Source organism: Gallinula chloropus (genome assembly GCF_964237585.1).
Source record: "Gallinula chloropus genome assembly, chromosome: 25".
NCBI classification, from domain to species: domain Eukaryota; kingdom Metazoa; phylum Chordata; class Aves; order Gruiformes; family Rallidae; genus Gallinula; species Gallinula chloropus.
The window spans coordinates 3239801-3264423 of NC_140110.1; the positions used below are offsets into that span (position 1 = coordinate 3239801).

The 24623-nt window shown below is 48.8% G+C and overlaps 1 protein-coding gene across 1 annotated transcript; it reads left to right on the top strand.

The window, feature by feature from the left end:
• Positions 1 to 16510: 16510 nt before the first annotated feature.
• LOC311200841 (olfactory receptor 14A16-like) lies at positions 16511 to 17437 on the top strand (the record flags this gene model as incomplete). Its single annotated transcript, XM_084275146.1, has 1 exon — positions 16511 to 17437. One exon carries the CDS (start codon positions 16511 to 16513, stop codon positions 17435 to 17437), a length of 927 nt encoding a protein of 308 aa, XP_084131272.1.
• Between the last annotated feature and the right edge of the window lie 7186 nt (positions 17438 to 24623).

A 24623-nucleotide genomic window follows, 5' to 3' on the forward strand; every position in this document is an offset into this window, starting at 1 on the left:
TCCCTGCTCCAAGGGGATCCTCAGCACAGCCCTGAAGATCTGCACATAGGACACCATGATGAACACAAAACAGCCAAAAGCTAGACATGCTTTGATTACAATTTCACTGAGGTAGGACCATGAGTGAGAGAGCTTGAGGATCTGGGAGATTTCTCAGAAGAACTGGTCACAGGCATTGCCCTTGCAGAGGTGCAGTGACAATGCATTGGCCGTGGGGATCAGAGCACTGTGAATCACAACGCTGTGACAGTGTTTTTAAGAAGGGAAATAATAACCCAGCAGCTCCTTTTTGCCACCAGAGAAAGGAGTGACAAAGTGTAAGGGAATTTGCAGAGAACAAGGTCGGTGATGTAGGGGGAGAAGGTCCTCCAAGCGTCATTGCAGAGATTCCCCTGCAGCCCGTGGAGAAGCCCATGGTGAATGAGGCTGTACCCTGCAGCCCATGTTGGATGATGTGGAACAGTGATTCTACCTGCAGCTGATAGAGGTCCCCAAGGTTGAGCATGTGAGGACACTGAAGGAGGCTGTGACCTCATAGGAAGCCTGTGCTGGAGCAGGTTTGCTGGCAGGGCTGTGGAGGACCCACGCTGGGGCAGTCTGTTGCTGAAGGACGGCACCCCGTTCAAGTGACCCACCCTGGAGCAGCCTGTGATGATCTGAAGCCATGTGGGAAGGACTCACGTTGGAGGGGTTCATGGACGACTGTCTCCCGTGGGTGGGACCCAATGCTGGAGCAAGGGGAGACTGTGAGGAGTCCTCCCCCTGAGCAGGAAGGAGCAGCTGAGACGATGTGTGATGAACAGACCCCAACCCCCATTCCCTGTCCCCCAGTGCCTCTCAGTCAGAGAGAGTAGAGAGTAGAGAGTGAAGTGGACCCTGGGATAAGAAGGGAGGGTTGTAGGTGGGTGTTTAAAATTTCATTTCTTTAGGTTTTGTTCTCATTTCTCTGCTCTCTTTGGATTGAGAAATGAATTAGATTGATTTTATTGTTGTTGTCAAGTCTGTATTGCCAGTGAGAGTAACAGCTGCATGACCTCCCCCTGAGCTTTCTCTCTGCATGATTTCTCCCTGTCCTGATCATTCTGCTCCCAGGCAGAATGATCTCAGAGATGAGGTCATAGAATGATCCCCATGAGGCCTGAGACACCAGGAGGGAGCCTAGAAATACTGGTCTTCTCCAGCTGAGCTGGGCCAGGCTCCTGGGATGGAGCGAGCTCATGGCAAACTGGCAGCTCTGCAGAGAGACAGCTCTGCCCAGGAGCAGCTCCTCTGCCAAGCACACAGGGCTGGGGACACTGCCTGTAGGCACCGAGGGAGACCTGTGAGGCTGAGAGCTCACTGGAGGAGACAGGTAAAGAGACTTTGCTTTGAATTTTCTGCTCTTGGTGACTGGGTGGGAAGTGGGAGTTGAGCTTTTCTTGATAACTTTGCAGCAGGCTGTGCAAACTCATTGGTCATTAGGACTTGTCAGAGCTTCTCCTGAGCCCTGCACACACAGAGGTTCCCAGGGCAGTGCCCTGATGCCAGGAGGGCTCTGCAGAGCAGAGCTGAGCACAGGGCAGTTTGGATAAGGTCAGTGAGCACAGAGCAGGAGGTGACATGTGCAAAGAGAAGTAGTTCCAGGGACAGCTCCAGGCAGCAGTAACATTGTTAGGGAGGGAGAAGGAGCTGCTCCCAGAAATGCCTTGACAGTGGGGATTTGGTACGTCCTGACAGCCCCGCAGTGCTGAAATGATGAGGGCATTCCATGAGAAGTAGAAAGAGTTTTCCTCAAAGAAGCATTTCCCAATTTCTCACTGCATTTCCCTCCTTGGACAGGTCTCCACATCTGACAGCAGCAGATGTCCAACAGCAGCTCCATCAGCCGGTTCCTCCTCCTGCCCTTTGCAGACACACAGGAGCTGCAGCTCCTGCACTTCTGCCTCTTCCTGGGCATCTACCTGGCTGCTCTCCTGGGCAATGGCCTCATCATCATCACCATAGCCTGTGACCACCACCTCCACACCCCTATGTACTTCTTCCTCCTCAACGTCGCTGTTAATGACCTTGGCTACATCTCTACCACTGTTCCCAAATCCATGGCCAATTCTTTTTGGGACACCAGGGCCATTTCCTACACAGGATGTGTGGCTCAACTCTTTTTCTTTGTATGTTTGATCTCCACAGAGCTCTTTCTTCTCACTGTCATGGCCTATGACCGCTACGTTGCCATCTGCCACCCCCTGCACTATGGGACCCTCCTGGGCAGCAGAGCTTGTGTCTACATGGCAGCAGCTGCCTGGGGCGGTGGGTTTCTCAGTGCTGTGCTGCACACAGCCAGTACATTTTCACTACCCCTCTGCCATGGCAATGCTGTTGACCAGTTCTTCTGTGAAATACCTCAGATCCTCAAGCTCTCCTGCTCAGATGCCTACCTCAGGGAAACTGGAGTCCTTGTTGTCAGTGTCTGTCTTGGTTTTGGGTGTTTTGTGTTCATTGTGGTGTCCTATGTGCAGATCTTCAGGGCTGTGCTGAGGATCCCCTCGCAGCAGGGACGGCACAAAGCCTTTTCCACCTGCCTCCCTCACCTGGCCATGGTCTCCCTGTTTGTCAGCACTGGTGTGTTTTCCTACCTGAAGCCCCCCTCCATCTCCTCCCTATTTCTGGACCTGGTATTGGCATTTCTTTACTCAGTGTTTCCACCAGCAGTGAACCCCCTCATCTACAGCATGAGGAATCAGGAGCTCAAGGATGCCATGTGGAAAGTGATGACTGGATGTTTCTAAGCAGCAATAAACTGCTTGTCTTCTTCATACCACTGAAAATGTAACTCCTGATCAGTTCATTTTTAATAGGGGTTTTAGTTGTTCTTTTTTGGTTTCACTCTAGTTTTGTTAAGCTATAAAAACATGGTCAATGTTCATCTCATTCTTAATGCAGTATCTCCTGCTCTTCCATGTAATGTCGAGCTGTGCTTTCTTTGCATCATGTCTGCTTCCACAGAGCCATTTTTTTCCTCTTTTTTTTACCCTTTTATTAATAAAAAAATTACAAGAACATTTTCATCAGCTGAACAAATTGAGGACGTGCCTGTAATGTTAATGCTTTCCCACCTTGACAGAAGGGGATAAGGACAGTTTGCTGACAAAATTCACCATGAAGGTAGAATAATATTGGCCATTTACACTGACAGCCAGTGCTAACACTGAGTACCTTATTGACCTGACAATTACAGAGTGCTGTCTGACAGCAAAGACAGACTGCCAGAACCAGGACATTATCCACCCCTGTTTCCACACCATCCACAACATGGCCAGATCTTACATGTTCAGAGTACTGGGGACGCTCATAACATCACCGATCTATTATGTAGAACATCTGCCATGGACCCATTTAGTTATACACCAAAAATTTATTGTCTATCCTTACCTAGAACTACAACCCCTTTGGGTACACACTGGACTTCCCCATTCTTTCACATCCCCCACCAAGTGGACCAAAATCCCTGAGCAAAAGCAATCCCGTGGATGGGTTTGCCTTTGTCTGAAGAAGGAACATCCCAGAATGTCTTCCCTAACATGTTTTTCATGTGTAATACAGGCACTTTATGCCCCTCCACAGTCTGTGGAGGACTGAAATGGTTTGGCCCTGGCTAGAGGCCAAATGCCCATCAAAATCCCCCTATCACTCCCCTTTTCAGCCAGAAAGGGGAAAACACATGTACTGGGAGGCTTAGGATTTGACATAAGGACAGAGAGGTATCACTCTGCAATTAGTGTCATGGGCAAAACAAACTCAACACAGAATAAAGGAAAGAAAAGTAATTTATTACACTACAGCTACACACCCAGTGACACCAGAGTCAGGTAATGAGAAGAGTGACCAGGTCTTGAAGCACCTTCCCCCATCCCTCCCTTCTTAGCACACTTCACTTTAGTCATGATTTTTCTCCTGTCATCCACCCCACAGTGACACAGGGAGGGGCAGGGCCTGGGGGAATGTGGTTTCAGTCAGTTGCTCCCGAGTTGTTTTCCTTCTTAGTTGGGGGGGTGGAAATCCACACCCCCTTCCCCTGCTGCACACTGTCTGTCTCTCTCTCTCTCTCTCTCAAATCTTCTAAATCTTCTAGGGAGATACCATGACAAAAGGTTCCAGCACAACACCCACACATCAAGGCAGCTCAGACATGACTAGATGGTTACCGGCTGCAAGGAGAAGAATTTGGGCATTGCAGGGGATGCCATAGCAATCAGAGGTGCTGAACTGGAATCTGGCCAAGAGCACATTGGGCTGCACTGGGAGGAACGTGGCCACGCAGACAAGTGCCCTTATGGTCCATCTGGACTCAGCACAGGTGAGGCCACCTCTGGAGCAGCCAGTCCCAGTGTGGGGCTCCCCGGTCTGGAGGAATGGAGAGGTACTGTCACATGGGCAGAAAGTCTGCCAAGATATGGGTAGGGGTCTTGTGTGGAGAGGATGACAGACCTGGGCTTCTTTAGTCTGGGGAAGGGGAGCCTGAGGGAAGCCCTCTTGTGCTACATGAAGAAAACATAAGAAAGGAAGTCAAGGTGCAACTGCAGCTTTGAAGGTCAGAGTGGACATGAGGATAAAGAAATGTCACTCTGAGGGCAGTGCTGTGGTGCTTGAAGCCACTTGGAGGAAATGTGGATGAGCTGGTGGCTTTGTATTTGTGGGAACAGCTGATGAGGAGGGAAAACCAGCAGCACAGGCAGGGACATCATGGAGTGAGATCAAGTTGGGGAAGGGGGTTGGGTGCCTACAGCCTGCAGGGAAACAGCACAGGCGTGGGGCAGTGTGGTATGGGCTGTGGTGCAGATGGAGAAGGGTGCCAGCCAGGTCTTTGACTCCTTGACTAGAGCTGATATCCCTGCCATAGAGGCCTCAGAGGAGACACATTGTCCTCACAGTCATGGAGTATCATTGCCTCCTTACATCCATGCCAGGGGAGGACACCATTTGTTATACCACTGTCCATCCCTTGGAATCACAGCCGACATCCCAAGGAAGAGCCCTGAGACACAGGTGGGGGTCAGAGTCTCCCTGGCCAGGGGCTGGGGATCAGCACTTGGCATTTCTGCTTCATCAGACCAAGCCAGGGTGTCCTCAGCATCAGAGCTGCCTGTGCTTTGCCTGGGTTTGTCCTCATGGCCTCCAGTTCTCTGCTCTAAGGAGCCCATGGGGAGGCTTTGTCAGTAACGGCTCCCAGTGGGGCCTGTTAATGCTTCAAGGTACTTTGGGCATTACTCCTGACTTGGACTTCTTGAGAGTTTTCTTCACTCTCATCTTGGTATCTGAGGTTTGGGGATTCACAAGAAAAGACACCATGGGGCTCATTAACATCCAGAAAGCCCTTACAAGAATGTCTCGAAATTTAAAAAAAAACAAATTAAAGAACTCAAGACTTCTACAACTACTTGGACTTTAGTTAGGTCTTTAGTGATGAAGATTTCAAAGGAATTTCCCATGAAGGAGCTTTTTCCAGTCACAGGTATTTTCTGCCATGGCTCAGTTGATATAAGGAGTGACAGCAGCATTCTGTGATGGATATCGGTCTCCTAAGGAGATCTGGACAGGCAGGAAAGGCAGTTTCTTAAGATCCAACCTTTTATGGAGAACCTTGCTCTTCCTGGAGACCAACAGTTCTCCAGCTGGCCTCCTGGGACTCCCAACACTTTTCCTCACAGTCTCTCCCAGAACAGTTTAAATCAGATACATAGAAAGGTCGCTTACAAACACACTGACCTCCTGCCAGAACAGTTCATAAGAGTACTGAAAGATGGGATGTTTTCCAACTCTCTGAAGCTCAAAGTAGACACCAGAGACTGAGCATCATCTGAAAGACCTAAGAGCAAGCAGAGGTGGAAACCTGTAGGCCAAGTGAAGTGCATACGTCCAGGCAGTCTGCTGAAAAGAGATCCTTAGGATATCAAGCTGTCAATGATGTGGTTCACTGCTGGTGGAACCACGAAGTGAAGAAATGTCACTACCTGGTGCAGAAATATGAAGGACGTGGAGGGGGGCTTCAGATTGGAAAACACACCAGTGCTCACAAACAGAAAGACCACAGCCAGGTTGAGGGAGGCAGGGGGAAAAGCTTTGTCCTGTCCATGCTCCGATGGGATCCTCAGCACAGCCCTGAAGATCTGCACATAGGACACCACGATGAGCACAAAACACCCAAAAGCTAGACAAGCTCTGACTACATTTTCACTGAGGTAGGCATCTGAGCAGGAGAGCTTGAGGATCTGGGGATTTCACAGAAGAACTGGACAACAGCATTGCCATGGCAGAGGGGCAGAGACAATGTATTGGCGATGTGGAGCAGAGGATTTTTAAGAGCAACTCTGTGACAATATTTTTAAGAAGGAAAATAAAAATCAGCAGCTGATTTTTGCCACCAGAAAAAGGAGTGAGAAAGTGTAAGGGACTTTGCAGACAATGAGGTCGGTGATGTAGGGGGAGAAGGTCCTCCAAGCCCTGTGGTGAATGAGTATCAATTAAAAAGGGGACACGGATGGTGGTGTCATTTAAAGCATTGTAAAGGGAGCAGACTCCCCATACCACTGGCGGGTCATCACATCTTACGGCCAGGGCCACCTTGGGGTCCTGTCCCCAAAGGGTGGTTCCTGCTGTCCCTGAGGTGGAGGCAGGTTTGCTTGGAATGTTGTTGGGCTATATAACTGGTCGCTTCTTGAGGGGGCAATGAGTTTGGAAACGCCTTGCCCCATTTGTGGCTGGTGTAGTTGGGCCACCTCATGTCCCACTCGGGAGAGGGCTGGGTGCGGCCCGGCAGTCCCCTACCCATGAAGTTTCCCTGATTGTTACCCCCGCAATCCTTGGCAAAATGTCCCCTCCTTCCACAAGCCCAGCACTGTCTCCTGGGCTGAGTTTGGCGCGGGGGGAGCGCTGTTGACAAGTATCCAGATTGAGGGCAATTTCTCCCGATGTGACCTGCCTGACCACATTTAAAACACACCACTGCATTGGCTACTAGGGCGTGAACAGCTGCCTGGATTGGAACTGAATGTTCTTCCCTCGCAACATGCTTAATCATGTCCACAATGTTTGACCCTGCTGGTAGTGATCGGAGAAATTCTTTGGTTGCCGAATTACACTGCTGACGTCAGCATTCTGCTGCGACCGGGCCTTTTGCTTCCGGAGGCAGCGCTGACGAGTCTACTGCTGCTTGGAGACGATCCACAAATTGTGTGAAGCTTTTGCTTTCACTCTGCTTTATTGTGGCCCATGGTTATGGGCTAGTGCTGGCTCTAGAGACTGCGCTAATAGCTTCTCTGGCTGCGCCAGTAGTTGCCGCGACCTCAGGGGCCCGTAGGCCCTGTGCTTGTGCCTGAGGGGTAAGCATTGCTGGATCTGTACCCATTAGCCGCTGCAGGCTAGAGCCACGCAGAGCATGATCGTCCCCAACTGCTTGGGCCAGTAGCCTTGCACAGTTCTCCTCCCATTCTTGTTTAAAAACGATCATTCCTGCCCCGTCAAAAATCAGTCTACAAGTTTGTTTTATATCAAAGGGAAGTAAGTCATCTCCTCCAAAAACCCCATCTATGAGAGTGGAGACCATGGCAGAATTAAGCCCCTTATCCGCAATTGCTGTAACGATCGCTTGTATATCCTTAGGGTTTATTGGCGAGTGAGCCCTCTGTCTCCCAGGCATCACCCGGACCGGGAACGCTAACGCGGCTGATGGGGTCCAATCGGCACACGCAATTTGTATTTTTTTCCAATCCGTAAGAGGAATATTTTCCCCTAGTGATTCTTCTTTATTCTAGATGCTAATATTTTGGCATATGATTTTGTCTATCCTCATTTCCTCCTCTGAGTCAGAATCGGTTACGAGCCGCTCGCCCTGACTAGTGTCCGAGTCGGAGCCGGAACTCGACTGACTGGCCATCTCCAGTGTTCCCCTCCTTTTTGTCGGGCTCTGACCCCGCCCACCAGCGTTGTGGGTGGATCCTCGTTCCCTCCCCCTCAACCCGCCCCTTTTCTTGATCGGGTTCTGATTGGCTCTCTGCCTGTCACTCTTGTTCTTGTCCCTTCCTTCTCTATGTCTACTGCCCTTCTCTTCCCCTTCCTTTTCATATGATCCAGGCAGCTCTGGAATTTCCTCCCTTTTCGTGCCAAAAGTATGCTTTCCCCACCCTTCTCCGCCAGCGCCATCTTGGGGAGCACATGGCGGTGGCCATTTTTCCTGAGATTCTGATATCTTAGCGGCAGCCCTGGCCTCCTTGGCTAGCCCACCCCAGAAAGATTTCGCTCGCTCCTGCTCCTCCGTAAGCGATTTAGCTCGCTCCTGCCCCGCCGCAAAAGTTTTAGCTCGCTCCTGACCCTCCGTGTTCAGATCGGGGTTTGGGGATGGAGGAAGCTTATCGCCCTCTCGATCTTCGGGCTCGGCAGGCTTATTACTGTCTGGGGGCTGCGAAGTTTGCGTGGCCGCCCCGATTCCCAATTTTGAGGTGACCAACAAACATTCTTTCACCGCCCTCCAAGTGTCCTGCTCTTGTATCGCTTTCCAGAGTGCCTGCACGACCCTCCCCCACGATTTCAGATTTTTCCCACTGCCGGAGGACATAGTTTCCTCAGCTAAAACTTTAGTACATTTATCCCACACCTCAGGATGGAGAGTATCAACCGGCTGGTTGATGACCCTGATTTTTACTAATCTCTCAAAGGTGAGAGTAAAATCTTTAGATTTACACTCAATACCCCACTACGTACACAATCCCAATACAACCTTCACAAGGGCTTCCATCCTCCTGGCGGGTCCCAGTGCATCCCCTCCGGGGAGCAGATCCTCCCGCCCGGCCACTGTTCACCTGACGCAGGCAAGTTTCCCAGGTTTCGGCACCAATTGTTGCCTTTGTTAAGGCATGGCAATCTGGTTCAGGAACGGCAACGGTGCCACACCCTGGCAGCATGGTCCATCAGCTCACAGACACCAATGTGGTGGACGGCAAATGGCATTTATTAGAGAGGGGCACGGGGCTTTATACTCCAATGATAGGATGTCACTTCCGTCCGCTTACCTCACCGCCTACCTACTATTGGTTACTTGAGGAGAGGGGAGGGTCCTACCTTTCCGTACAGCCCGAAATCTTGCGACAGCAAAGCCCTATCTACCGACAGGTAAGGTCATTGTGAGGTAAAGAGATTGTGAGGTAAAGGGATTCTGAGGTAAGGATATTGTGAGCTAAAAGAATTGTGAGATAAGGAAATTGTGAGGTAAGAAGATTGTAAGATAACGGGATTGTGTGTTAAGGGGATTGTGAGGTAAAGGGATTGTGAGTTAAGGACATTGTGAGGGAAGGATATTGTGAGGTAAAGGGATTGTGACGTAATGGGATTGTGATGTAAGGAGATTGTCATGTAAAGGGATTATGAGGTAAGGGGATTGTGAGGTATGATCATTGTGAGTTAAGGGGATTGCGAGGTAAAGGGATTGTTAGGTAAGGTGATTGTGAGTTGAAGGGATTGTGAGGTAAAGAGTTTCTGAGTTGAGGGGATGGTGAGGTAAAGGCGATTGTGAGTTAAGGGGATGGTGAGGAAATGGGATTGTGTGGTAAAGGGATTGTGAGGTAAGGGGATTGTGACCTGAAAGGATTGTGAGGTAAAGAGATTCTGAGTTGAGGGAATTGTGAGGTAAAGGGATTGTGAGGTAAAGGGATTGTGAGGTAAAGGGATTGTGAGGTAAAGAAATTCTGAGGTAAAGAGATTGTGAGGTAAAGGGATTGTGAGGTAAATGGACTGTGAGGTAAGGGGATTGTGAGGTATGATGATTGTGAGTTAAGGGGATGATGAAGTCACAGAATTGATTGACAGATTGTGAGGTAAGAGGATTGTGAGGTAAGGGGATTGTGAGGCAAGGGATTTGTGATGTAAAGGGATTGTGAGACAAAGGGATTGTGAGTTAAATGGATGACGAGTCAAAGGGATGGTGCGGTACAGGGATTGTGAGGTAAAGGGATTGTGAGGTAAAGGGATTGTAAAATAAATTGATTGTGAGGTAAATGGACTGTGAGGTAAAGGGGATTATGAGGTAAGGGGATGGTGAGGAAATGGGACAGTGAGGCAAGGGGATTTTGAGATAAATGGTTTCTGAGTAATAGGGATTGTGAGGTAAGGGGATTGTGAGGTAAATGGACTGTGAGGTAAAGGGATTGTGAGGTAAGGGGATCGTGAGGAAATGGGATTGTGTGGTAAAGGGATTGTGAGTTAAAGGGATTGTGAGTTAAAGGGATTGTTAAGTAAAGGAATTATGAGGTAAAGGGATTTTGAGGTCAAGGGGATTGTGAGGTAAAGTGATTGTGAGTTAAAGGGATTGTGATGTAAGGGGATTGTGAGGTAAGGGGATTGTGTGGTAGGGAATTGTGAGGTAAAGGGATTGTGAGGTAAGGAAATGTGAGTTAAAGTGATGGTGAGGTAAAGGGATTGTGAGGTAAAGGGATTGTAAAATAAGGGGATTGTGAGGTAAATGGACTGTGAGGTAAAGGGGAATGTGAGGTAAGGGGATGGTGAGGAAATGGGACTGTGAGGCAAGGGGATTTTGAGATAAAGGGTTTCTGAGTAACAGGGATTGTAAGGTATGGAGATTGTGAGGTAAAGGGATTGTGAGGTAAAGGGATTGTGAGTCAAGGGGATTGTGAGGTAATGGTATTGTGAGTAGAGGGGATTGTGAGGTAAGGGGATTTTGAGGTAAGGTGATTGTGAGGTAAAGGGATTATGAGGTAAGGTGATTGTGAGTTAAAGGGATTATGAGGTAAGGGGATTATAAGGTAAAAGGATTGTGAGTTAAGTGGATTTTGAAGTGAGGGGATTGTGTGGTAAATGTTTTATGAGCTAAGGGGTTTGTGAGGTAAGGGGATTGTGAGGTAAGGGGATTGTGAGGCAAGGGGATTGTGAGGCAAAGGGATTGTGAGGTAAAGGGATTGTGAGGTAAGGGGATTGTGAGGCAAGGGGATTGTGAGGCAAAGGGATTGTGAGGTAAAGGGATTGTGAGGTAAGGGGATTGTGAGGTAAGGGGACTGAGGTAAGGAGACTCTGAGGTGAGGGGATTGAGAGGTAAGGCGATTGTGAATTAAGGGGATTGTGAGGTACAGAGATTGTGAGGTAAGGAGATTGTGTAGTAAAGGTATTGTGATGTAAGGCGATTGTGAGGTAAAGAGATTGTGAGGTAAAGGGTTTCTGAGGTAAAGGGATTGTGAGGTAAGGGAATTGTGAGGTAAAGGGATTATGTGGTAAGGGGATTGTGAGGTAAAAGGATTGTGAGGTAAGAGGATTTTGAAGTAAGGGGATTGTAAATTAAAGGTATTTTGAGCTAACGGTTTGTGCGGTAAGGGGATTGTGAGTTAAGGGGATTGTGAGTTAAGGGGATTGTGAGTTAAGGGGATTGTGAGGCAAGGGGATTGTGAGGTAAGGAGATTGCGTTGTAAGGGGATTGTGAGGTAAAGGATTTCTGAGGTAATGGGAATGTGTGGTAAGGGGATTGTGAGTTAAGGGGATTGGAAGGCAAAATTATTGTCAGGTAAATGGACTGTGAGGTAAAAGTATTGTGAGTTAAGGGGATTGTGAGGTAAGGGGATTATGAGGTAAGGTGATTTTGAGGTAAAGGGATTATGAGGTAAGGGGATTGTGAGGTAAAAGGATTGTGAGGTAAAGGGTTTTTGAGTTAAAGGTATTGTGAGGTAAGAGGATTGTGAGGTGTGGCATGCAGTTTGGGAAACAGAGCCTCAAGCACTGCCAGGTTAACAGATAACGGGATGGAGCCTTTAGGCCATGAACCTCGGGAAACTAAACAAGGTGGCAGCATCGTTGCCGGCCCCCTGCTGGGACAGGCTTCAGGAAAATGTGTCCTCTATTGTTTCGGTATATCTGCTGTCTGACGAGGTTTTAGAAGTTCTATTGGCATGATAAGATAGAGATGCTGCTGTGACAGCAAAAGGTTGACCAATCAGATGTAGCACCCAAACACCACATGTTTGAAAGAAAGCAGCTGTCTGCAGAGCATATAAGAAGGAATGGTTCTTTGCAATAAATCGACTCTTGCTGCATCAAGCTGTGTCCCATCTCTCTCTGTCGCGGCAGATTTGTTTTGGATTTTAGTAGATGTTGTTTCACCCCAGCTGAGACCCGAGCACCACACAGTCGCTTGTTCTTTAAAAGGGAGTGGGGGGGGAGGGGGGGGGGGGGAGGGGGAAGGGAAAGGGAAAAAAACCCCAAAACCAAGGAAACAAAACCCCACGTCTTGGGGTAAGGATAGTTTACTAGAATAGCAGAAAGAGATGTAACAATAGTAACAGGACTTTGTAGCAAAATCTTTGAAACTGGTGACACACAATGCAGTTTCTCACCAAACCCGCAACTCAGACTGTGCAGCCCAGAGCCGTCCCAAAAACTGGACCATCCCCAAAACTGCACGTCCTGGAGCTGCCTTGTCCGACCAGCCCCTGCTTTTATGCTGAGCATGACAGAATGGGTATGGAATACCCCCTTTGGCCAGTTCGGGTCACCTGTCCTGGCTGCGTCCCATCCTTTCTCATTAGTAGGGAAATATGAACAACAGGAAAAGTCCTTGATTGCTTGGCAACAACTGGACACATCAGGGTGCTCTCTCTGGAGCAGGCTGTGGAGAGTGGAGGTTGTTGTGAGGTCACTGATTCTGGAACAGTTGACAGGACAAGAGAAGGCAGATGGTCTGTGTTGTGATGTCAGTGGTTCTCAAGTAGCTGATAGCTCAGACAAAGCCCAAAACTTGTGTAGAGAGTATCATTACTCCCTGAATAGTTGATAGGCAGAGAAAAGACCAATAGGCTGTGTGGGTTCTGAGGAAATATCTCTAGCCTGAGTCTAGGACCAGGCTTATGGGAAGAATAGGTCCTTCTGCGGCTACTGGTAGCTGGACGTATGACTGGCCAGGAACTGACAGATATCTTATGAATGTCCTTGTGATGTCAGTGGTGCCAAAATACCTGACAAGCCAGGAATGGGGACATGTCAGTGGTAGATGCTGTGAGATCACCTTTGCCTGAGTGGTGGACAGGCCAGGAGTGTGCACCTTACTTGTGCACGACGTTATGGTTTCATTGGTGCTGGATTAGCTTTGATGCTGAGAGAGGCATGTGGCTGGTGTGGGTGTGGTGGTTTAGCCCTGGCTGGAGGCCAGACACCCACCAAAGTCGGTCTATCCCTCCCCTTTTTATTTGGACGGGGAGAAAATAGATATCAAGAGGCTTAGGAGTCAAGATAAGGACAGGGAGGGATCATCCTGTAATGAACGACCTGGGCAAAACAGACCCAACAGAGGGAAGGACAGAAAACTCTCCAGTTTCTTACACTGCACACCCAGTGACACCAGAGTTGGGTAATGAGAAGCGTGACCAGATCTTAAAACAATGGGACCAGATCTCAAAGCACCTTCCCCCCACCCCTCCCTTCTTGCAGACTTCAGTGTAGTCAGGATTTTGCTCCCTTCTTCCCCCCCATTGTGGCTCGGGAGGGGCAGGGACTGGGAGATGGGGGCTTCAGTTAGTCCCTTGCAAGTTGGTTTCCTTCTTGGCCAGGGTGGGGGGGTCATTCATTCCTCAGCCCCTTCCCCTGCTGCACTGTGGGGTCCCACCCAGGGCAGAGAGTCCTTCACGACCTTCTCCAACATGAGTCCATGAGCTGCCCCACCGTGGGTCACTGCTATGGGTGCAGTCACCAGTCACAGTGTCTCTCAGTCCCAGTCCTCCACGGGGTCACCAGCCTCCCCCCAGCAAAACTGCTCTGGCACAAATCTCTCCCTCGCTCATCTCTGTGTCTCTGTCTCTCTCCATGAGCTGCCAGTGCTGGCAGGGGCTGGCTCCAACGTGGGTCACAGCATCTCCTGTCTGTCTCCCCCTGCTCCATACAGCATGGGGCCTCTCCACGGGCTGCAGGTGGGGTCTGGGCTTTTTCCCTGGGCTGTGGTGGGACACCCGCTCCACCATGGGTTTCTCCCCAGGCTGCAGGGGCATCTTTCACTCGGGCACATTGGGCACATCCTCCCCCCTCTTCCCGGCCTTGGTGTCTGCACAGCTCGTTACATCTTCTCACTCCCTTCTCTGCTGGAAAAAGGCAGCTGCTTGTGTTTATGTTTCCCTAAATGTGATTCCCAGAGGCGCTGTGACCATCACTGATGGGCTTGGCCTTGGTCAGCAGTGACTCTGCCCTTGGATCAACCAATGTTTGCTCTGCAGGGCCTGCAGAGAACTTATAGCTGCTTCTTGCAGGAGCCATCTCTGCAGCCCCCATCCTCTCCCAGCACCCAGCTACGCCAGACTGCTACAATAACTGACCTTCCTATGTATCTGAATAACAATGTTCTGGGAGAGAATCTCCTCTGGAAGCTGACCCCCTTCACATGCTGCTTGGCCGTAGCAGCAGCTGAGGAGAGAGATTTCATGGTTATTAAACTGGATCATGTTGAACTGCTGTTTGTTGTCAGAGAAATCTGTCTGTGCCTGTGAGCCCAGATGATGCCAGGAAAAGTGTTGTGAGTCCCAGGAGGCCAGTGAGGGAACTGCTGGGGTTGGGGAAGAGCAAGGTTCTCCATGCAGGGTTGGATCTCAAGAGACTGCTTTTCCTGCCTGTCCAGATCTCCTTAGTAGACCCATATCGATCACAGAATGCTGCTGACACTTCTTCTATCAGCTGAGCCATGACAGAAAATACCTGTGACTGGAGAAAGGTCCTCCATGGGAAATTCCTTTGAAACATGTATCACTAAGGACACAACTAAAATCCAAGTAGTAGGAGGAGTTTTGAGATCTTCAATGAAAATGAGTTAGAGCCATGCTTGTAAGGGCTTTCTGGATGTTAATGGGCCCCATGGTGTCTTTTCTTCTGAATCCCCAGACCTCAGATACCAAGAGGAGAGTGAAGAAACCTCTCACGAAGTTCAAGTCAGGAGTAATGCCCAAAGTACCTTGAAGCACTAACAGGCCCCACTGGGAGCCATTACTGACAAAGCCTCCCCAGGGGCTCGTTAGAGCAGACAACTGGAGGCCATGAGGACAAACCCAGGCAAAGCACAGGCAGCTCTGATGCTGAGGACACCCTGGCTTGGTCTGATGAAGCAGAAATGCCAAGTGCTGACCCCAGGCCCTGGGCAGGGACATCCAGAGAATGTCAGAGATGAGATCATAGAACGATCCCCATGAGGCCTGAGGCACCAGGAGGGAGTCTACAAGAACTGGTCTTCTCCTGCTGAGCTAAGCCAGGCTCCTGCGATGGGGGGAGCTCATGACAACCTGGCAGCGCTGCAGAGAGACAGCTCTGCCCAGGAGCAGCTCCTCTCCCAAGCACACAGGGCTGGGGACACTGCCTGTAGGCACCGAGGGGAGACCTGTGAGGCTGAGAGCTGATGGATGCTGAGAGCTCACTGGAGGAGAAATCTCTGCAGCCTCTCCCTGGTATGTCTGTGGGTGCAGGGCAATGCAGGTTCTGTTCCTGGAGGGATCTCCTAAAGCTGGGACATGGGACAGTTGTGGGGTCTGTCAGGAGGACAGGTTCTCTATAGGACCTGAAAGTGCTGCCTGGAAAGGATGTCCTTCTGCCCCATCAGAGGGACAGGGCAGGACAGCTGTCTTCTCCTGGCCATGGCTGCATTCGCCCTGTGGAAAGAAGCGGTGGATGTAAAGTGTGACAAATGGAAATATGGTGCAGGGTCCTTGTCCCAGAGAGAAGAACCCTCCGAGTGCCTGTCCTTCCAGCCTCCTGTGGAATATTCCTCGCCGTTTCCTCTCCTGTTCTTGTTGCCTTTCTCCCACCGTTTCCTGGGCTTCTGGGCAAATCCAATATTGGGGCTGGCACTGAGCTGACCCTCACTTCAGGACCCCCATCTGTAGGACTGAGGTTTTCCAGGCAGCTCCTGCTGGGCTGCAGCTGCCCCCCACAATGGCACCGCTCTCCCAGGGACTCTTGTGCCCAGGAGAGGAGCCCCATGCAGGAGACATCTCGGCACAGAGGCCGTGGCAATGCCACTCATCACCTGTGTGTGGGCAGCTGCACTGAGCCCTGTGTGTCCCTGGCTGGGAGTGGGGAGCTGAGATCCTCCTTGGGTAGGATGAGACCGCAGGAGGGCTTTGGAGCTCTGCCCTGCGAGACTGGATTCCTCAGCTCTCAGTCAGGAGAAAACCAAAGCTCCAAAGCTCTGCTCTGCCCTCGGGTGAAACTGGAGTGACAGTGCTGAAAAGCTCATTGCTATCCAAAGAGGATTTAGACTGAAATCACACCATCCTTCTATTTACTGACTGCTGCCAGGCAGGACTGAGTTCTTGAGAGCCCACAGCCAGCCCTCCTCCCAGCAGTGGCACACTCAAGCCAGCACAAAGCAGACCTGCCAAAAGGGACCTGACAAAAGTCTTCCTGAATACAGGGAGTCAATGTGAATTGGAAACTGTTTCCCTCAAAGAATCGTTCCCTAACTTCTCAATACATTTTTCCACCTTGGACAGGTCTCAACACTTGACAGCAGCAGATGTCCAACAGCAGCAGCTCCATCAGCCAGTTCCTCCTCCTGCCCTTTGCAGACACACGGGAGCTGCAGCTCCTGCACTTCTGCCTCTTCCTGGGCATCTACCTGGCTGCTCTCCTGGGCAATGGCCTCATCATCATCACCATAGCCTGTGACCACCACGTCCACACCCCCATGTACTTCTTCCTCCTCAACCTCGCTGTTACTGACCTTGCCTACATCTCCACCACCCTTCCCCAATCCATGGCCAATTCCTTGTGGGACACCAGCGCCATTTCCTACACAGGATGTGTGGCTCAACTCTTTTTCTTCCTATTTTTGCTGTCCACAGAGTACTTTCTTCTCACTGTCATGGCCTATGACCGCTACGTTGCCATCTGCCACCCCCTGCACTACGGGACCCTCCTGGGCAGCAGAGCTTGTGTCCACATGGCAGCAGCTGCCTGGGGCAGTGGGTTTCTCAGTGCTGTTCTGCACACAGTCAACACATTTTCCCTTCCCCTCTGCCATGGCAATGCCCTTGACCAGTTCTTCTGTGAAATCCCCCAGATCCTCAAGCTCTCCTGCTCAGATGCCTACCTCTTGGAAACTGGACTCATTGTGCTTGGTATCTGTTTAGGTTTTGGGTGTTTTGTGTTCATTGTGGTGTCCTATGTGCAGATCTTCAGGGCTGTGCTGAGGATCCCCTCGCAGCAGGGACGGCACAAAGCCTTTTCCACCTGCCTCCCTCACCTGGCCGTGGTCTCCTTGTTCCTTAGCACTGCCTTCTTTGCCTACCTGAAGCCCCCCTCCATCTCCTCCCAAATTCTGGACCTGGTAGCGTCATTTCTTTACTCAGTGTTTCCACCAGCAGTGAACCCCCTCATCTACAGCATGAGGAATCAGGAGCTCAAGGATGCCCTTTGGAAACTGATGACTGGATGTTTCTAAGCAGCAACAGACTTTTCATCGTCTTCTGCATATCACTGTCCATGTAACTCACATTAGGACCAGTCTCTATTTAGTAAGTTTTAGTTGTCAGAGGTTTTTGTCAGTTTCTGTTTTGTCTCAGCTGTAATAAGGTTTCACGTTCATCCCATTCCTAATGACGTATCTCCAGGTCTTGGGTGACCCTTTACATATCACTGACCATGTAACTCACTGTATGACCAATCTTTATTTTGTTCCTTCTGTAGTTGTGGTTGCTTTTGTTCCAGTTTGGCTGTGCTATAATCACAGTGTCCACGTTCATCCCATTCCTGCTGTAGTCTTGTGTGACCCTGACACTGCGTGTTGACTACAGTTTACTAGCACATGACTGGAATGGCCATGCTTTCCATCCAGGGCAGAATGTGAATTTCTAGGATTGGTACAGATGATAGCAGAATAAATACCTTCCCCTGTACCTGCATTACTGCCAACCTGTCCCTTTCATCTTCCCCATCACTCAGGTGTTTCCACCTCTCCAGATGATAGGACCATGTGCAAGGACACCTTATAAGCAAGCTGGCTGGATGTGTGCACTTCACTTTTCTCAACAGGTTTCCACCTCCGCTCAGCTCTCTGGTTTATACTTTGAGCTTCAGAGATTTGGAAAACGTCCCATCTATCACAGAATCACAGAATCACAAGGTTGGGAGAGACCTTTGAAGATCATCAAGTCCAACCATTCCCATCCTAATATAAACCAGATCCCTAAGTACCTCATCTACCCTTTTTTTGAACACATCCAGGGATGGTGACTCAACCCCCTCCCTGGGCAGCCTCTTCCAATATCCAATCTGTCCCTGCCCTGGCACAGCTTCATGCCATTTCCCCTTGTTCTATATACACACTCTTACAGAAAGGTAAACCCTGGGAGTGGAAATTAGAACATGAAGAAGCAGAAAAGGCTTTAACTGACGAATTAAAAACATATCAGTCACTGGGACCAGTACAGCCACGCGACCCTATCACAGTCGAATGGGGTTTTGCTGAACATGCTACTCACTGTGGTCTGTTCCAATCTGGCCCTGAGGCGCCACAAAGACCTTTATTGTTCAGCTCAACTGCATTTAAAGAAACAGAGCAGAGATACTCTGAATGGGAAAAAGGACTCTTATCTTTAGTCCCAGCAGTTAAACAAGTTGAGAAAACACATCAGGGACAACCTGTGAAAACTAGCAGACCTTTTAATTTGCTGGAAGCAGTTTTAAAGGGAACTGCTCCTCCAGAGGGAATTGCTCAAAAACCCACCATCAGAAAGTGGTCTGCTTATCTGACAGGAGTTGCAGAAAATATGCAGTTAACTGAAGGACACACTGAGGTTTCCAAATTTCAAATGCCCATAAATACAGACCCTTTAGCATTACAACAGCCTTTTAAACTTTCCCCCATTCCGGATGCACCTCCCCTCACTGAGGATACACCAACAGAAAATATTTGTTTTACAGATGCTTCAGCAACAAGAGTAAACAGTAAATGGCAATATAAGGCTGTTGCATTGGATATTACCACTGGCAAACAAGTGCTAGAGGAAGGTGAAGGCAGTGCACAAGTAGGAGAAACAAGAGCAGCTGTTTTGGCAGCACAAAATGGAGCAAAAATCATATATGTAGAATCTTACGCTGTCTGGGCTTGTGCCACACAGTGGCTCTGTCAATGGGAAACCTTGAATTGGGAAGTAAACAGATCTCCAGTATGGAGAAACAAAGACTGGCAAATATGACTAGATATAGCCAGGAAAAAACCCTTTAAGATGGGATGGGTGAAAGCTCATGCTAAAAATAATCAACCAGCCACAAAATGGAATCAAAAGGTAGATGAGCTAACTAAAATTCGGACAATCAGCTTAAATCCTGAGTGATATCGATTAAGAGAATGGTTACATCAAAACTTAGGCCACACAGGTAAAGAAGCACTTTACTTTGCTGCACAGGGTAAAGGCTGGCCTATAAACAGGAAAACTTGTGAAACTATTCTTCCAGAATGTCCTCAGTGTAGATTGAAATTGCAAGCAGATCACCCTGCTAAAGCACCACCTCTACATACCAATGAAGGGAAAACTTTATGGTCTACATGGCAAATTGATTATATTGGACCACTCAAATCCTCTGCAGGATATCAGTACATCCTTACAGGAGCAGAAGTAGTCTCTGGCTTACTTATGGCAACTAAGTGTCGGAAAGCCAACGGACGAAATACAATGCTAGGACTATCACTTTGGTTCTGGCATCTGCCTGTTCCTGATGTTATCCAAAGTGACAATGGCTCGCATTTCTCATGTAAGGAAGTGCAAGACTGGGCAAAACAAGAAGGAATTAAATGGGTATTCCACACCCCATACTACCCTCAATCAAACGGGATGGTAGAAAGAGCTAATGGCTTATTGAAAAGGAACCTCAAGCCACATGAGGCTCAATGGGATACTCGACTTTCTAAAATACTCCATCAATTAAATAATCGTTACAGGCCTACTGGCAGCCCTGTAAGCCGAGCGTTCTTTGTAAGAACTGAGTTTAATACTCCATCTACTGGGAAAGGAGGACACTCAGAAACACTACAGCCAGGACAACCTGTGATGGTAGGTCTACCATCTATTGGTACTGTGCCTATGACTTTGACTAAACTTTGTGGCCCACGTGCTTGGGAGGCTACAGGTAGCAGTGGTGGGAAACACAGGATTAGTGCACGATGGATTTTTCCTTCTTTTTGAAAGGGGTAACCCGTTCGGACTTTCCCCACCGAAACGAATCTGTTTTCTCTTTCAGCACTCCACAGGATGACAAATAGAAATGCTGTGTTCATGTTGCTATTGTGAATGCACAAAATAATGTCTCTCTAGCCCTTAGTTGTATCCAAGCTCAACTGGATACAATCTACAGTAGCAGCAATTATAAGAGAAGGTGAAGTGGGCACCTTACCCACAGAAATTTGAAAGGTAATTTGGGATAATGCAACTAAATTTGCAAGGGAATTTCAATCCTGGTGGTACTTAGTTAATTTTACTTATGACCCCATCAACAATAAAGCCACAGCTTTTGTCTTAACAATACACAATGCTTCCGTATACACAATATACCCAATCATTGCATTAGGATTAAATCGTAATGGAGCCATACTCTATCCATTGGAACATAGAGTATGGGCCCAACGGAATGGAAACAAATGGCAAACTGTTGATGTCAGTGCATGTATTGTATGGAAACAAGAAGGATTTATATGTGAGAGTAACACCATCAAAGCTCAAGACATTTGTCTTGACACTGAACAAAATGTATGTCATTTTGAAATACATCCTGATGAAACCCCTGAAACTGTACTTGTATATATTGGAAAAGGATGTGTTTGTATGAGAACTCTTTGCAACTTTATAGTCATAGATAACATTACTGTAGATACAAGTAATCACTCAAATATTTGTGTTTGTAACTTTACTAAAATTATGGGATGTGACTTTAATTATTTAGCCCCTGTAACGTCTTATCAGTTATTGCAATCTAATTATATGTTAAGTCACAATATATTGCCTACCCCCATTGGAATGAATCTTACTTTGGTGAAGAAATTACTACAACACAATGACCTGTGTCAACTGTTAGAATGTGCCCGAAACAATGGACACAAAACTCTAATTAACATTCATCATGATACCGAAGAGATACACCATGTCATGGAAAGAGTGAAGAAGGATGAAGAACATCGTTGGTGTGAAACTCTTCTTGGATGGTCACCAACAGCAACAGGACTGTTTAATTGTATGCTTCACCCCGTTGTAGTTTTACTAACTCTAACTGATATGTCTGCTACTTAAAATCATATTGTATATAAAGGTTTGATGAAACAACTAACACAAACCAAAACATACAAAGTAGTACATAACAAATAGCAATACTTCACTACCTACTTGCCATGGATCTGTAAGTGCATAAACTACCAATAATCTATTTATGGCACAGAGGCAAGAGGTGACTGTACCACCACTCTGTGAGGGTAAGATGAATTGAATATAGTCACGGGGTGGAGTGTGACAGTATGCTTCCCCCATTGCCCCCATGTTTTCCTGTTTATCCTGTTTACATGGATTGATTGATAACCATTGGTGCTGATTGTGATTCCTGCATCTGTCTCACAGTTCAGGAAGACAGGTAACAACACAATAGCCAAGGGTTATCTATGCTCATGTGCCCACCAAACACTGGTCAGTGTCCACCGGCATACACGGGTGGTATGTAAATATGACTATGAGCCAATCATCTTACTCCATAAATAGTGAGCAGTCCAAGAGCCCTTTGAGCTCTCCTGAGACGACAGCGGGCTGCACGTCAGGATCTCCCCTTGAAAGGGACGCCTCTCAAGGTGACTCCTCGAGGTCAAGAGAATCCTTGCTGCGACAGATCCGCAACAGATCCTGGGTAAGTGAGCTGGGAATAAGTGCACTAACATTTGTGATCTTGGCTAAGAAATAGAAAGGATTGATTGTACATATAATCCTTTAGACATAAACCCTTTAACAAGTCTGGGACTGAGACTGAATCCAGCCGCACCTGGGCTCCTCTCTGAGCAGGAGTTTAGAAAGCAAGGGGATTCTTTCTGAACCTCGTGACTCAATGGGAGGGTCTCCTGATAGATTCGTCTGACCCTGTTCTCTGTGCACTAACTAATCACGATTACCTTACCAACAAATCTTAATTACTGTCACGTTTATTACCAAACACCGTTACAGCCTTTTGTTTTATACCCATAAACATCTTATTGCCTCTCCCTTAAGAGTGAAGTGCATCCCTCTGATCTATCCCATCTGCGACAGCCGTGCAGCCCAGAGCCATCCCGAAAACTGGACCGTCCCTAAAACTGCACGTCCTGGAGCTGCCTCCTCCCACCAGCCCCTGCTTTTATGCTGAGCATGACAGAATGGGTATGGAATACCCCCTTTGGCCAGTTTGGGTCACCTGTCCTGGCTGTGTCCCATCCTTTCCCATTAGTAGGGAAATATGAACAACTGAAAAGTCCTTGATTACTTGGCAACAACTGGAAACATCAGGGTGCTCTCAGCACTGCTCTCATCCTAATTCCTAAGCAGAGCATTCTATCCACTATAAGAAAAGAAATTAACTCCATCCCAACCGAAACCAGGACACTTAGGTATGCAATGGATCAAACCTGCTTCAATAAAGTTTAATTTATTGAAGAATAAATGTTTAAAGGTGAAAAGAAACACAAAGCCATCCGGGTCCCCCACTTAAACAGGCTGCTGAACAAACCCTGAGAGGTCTGAGATGGAATACTTCAAGCATGTGGAGAGTAGCCTCTTGGATTTAGTAGATGCTTGTAAGGTCACTGGAAACTGAATATCTCAACAATGTGTCCTTAGCCAATAGGAGAATACGTGCTTGTGAGGTCATACTGACAGATCTGGAGCAGGCTGTGGACAGTGAAGGTTGTTGTGAGGTCACTGATTCCGGAACTGTTGACAGGACAAGAGAAGGCAGATGGTCTGTGTTGTGATGTCAGTGGTTCCCAGGTAGCTGATAGGTCAGACAAAGCCCAGAACTTGTGTAGAGAGTATCATTACTTCCTGAATAGTTGATAGGCTGGGAAAAGACCAATAGGCTGTGTGGGTTCTGAGGAAATATCTCTAGCCTGAGTCTAGGACCAGGCTTATAGGTCCTTCTGAGGCTACTGGTAGCTGGATGTATGATTGGCCAGGAACTGACAGATATCTTAGGAATGTCCTTGTGATGTCAGTGGTGCCAAAAGACCTGACAAGCCAGGAATGGGGACATGTCAGTGGGAGATGCTGTGATATCACCTTGGCCTGAGTGGTGGACAGGCCAGGAGTGTGCACCTTACTTGTGCATTTATTACACTGCACTGCACACCCAGTGACACCAGAGTTGGATAATGAGAAGCATTAGATCTTAAAACAACGGGACCAGATCTTAGAGCACCTTCCCCCCTCCCTTCTTGCAGACTTCAGTTTAGTCAGGATTTTGCTCCCTTCTTCCCCCCCATTGTGGCATGGGAGGGGCAGGGACTGGGAGATGGGGGCTTTGGTCAGTCCCTTGCAAGTTGGTTTCCTTCTTGGCTGGGGGGGGTCATTCATTCCTCAGCCCCTTCCCCTGCTGCACCGTGGGGTCCCACCCAGGGCAGACAGTCCTCCACGACCTTCTCCAACGTGAGTCCTTTCCCACAGGGCTTCAGCTCTTCCCCAGCTGCCCCACCGTGGGTCACTGCTATGGGTGCAGTCACCAGTCACAGTGTCTCTCAGTCCCAGTCCTCCACGGGGTCACCAGCCTCCCCCCAGCAAAACTGCTCTGGCACAAATCTCTCCCTTGCTCATCTCTGTGTCTCTGTCTCTCTCCATGGGCTGCCAGTGCTGGCAGGGGCTGGCTCCAACGTGGGTCACAGCATCTCCTGTGTGTCTGCACCTGCTCCATCCAGCGTGGGGACTCTCCACGGGCTGCAGGTGGGGTCTGGGCTTTTTCCCTGGGCTGCAGTGGGACACCCGCACCACCATGGGTTTCTCCCCAGGCTGCAGGGGCATCTTTCACTCGGGCACATTGGGCACATCCTCCCCCCTCTTCCCGGCCTTGGTGTCTGCACAGCTCGTTCCATCTTCTCACTCCCTTCTCTGCTGGAAAAAGGCAGCTGCTTGTGTTTATGTTTCCCTAAATGTGATTCCCAGAGGCACTGTGACCATCACTGATGGGCTTGGCCTTGGTCAGCAGTGACTCTGCCCTTGGATCAACCAATGTTTGCTCTGCAGGGCCTGCAGAGAACTTCCAGCTGCTTCTTGCAGGAGCCACCTCTGCAGCCCCCATCCTCTCCCAGCACCCAGCTACGCCAGACTGCTACAATAACTGACCTTCCTATGTATCTGAATAACAAAGTTCTGGGAGAGAATCTCCTCTGAAAGCTGACCCCCTTCACACGCTGCTTGGCCGTAGCAGGCAGCTGAGGAGAGAGATTTCATGGGTATTAAACTGGATCCTGTTGAACTGCTGTTTGTTGTCAGAGAAATCTGTCCCTGCCTGTGAGCACAGATGATGCCAAGAAAAGTGTTGGGAGTCTCAGGAGGCCAGTGAGGGAACTGCTGGGCTTGGGAAGAGCAAGGTTCTCCATGCAGGGCTGGATCTCAAAAGACTGCTTTTCCTGC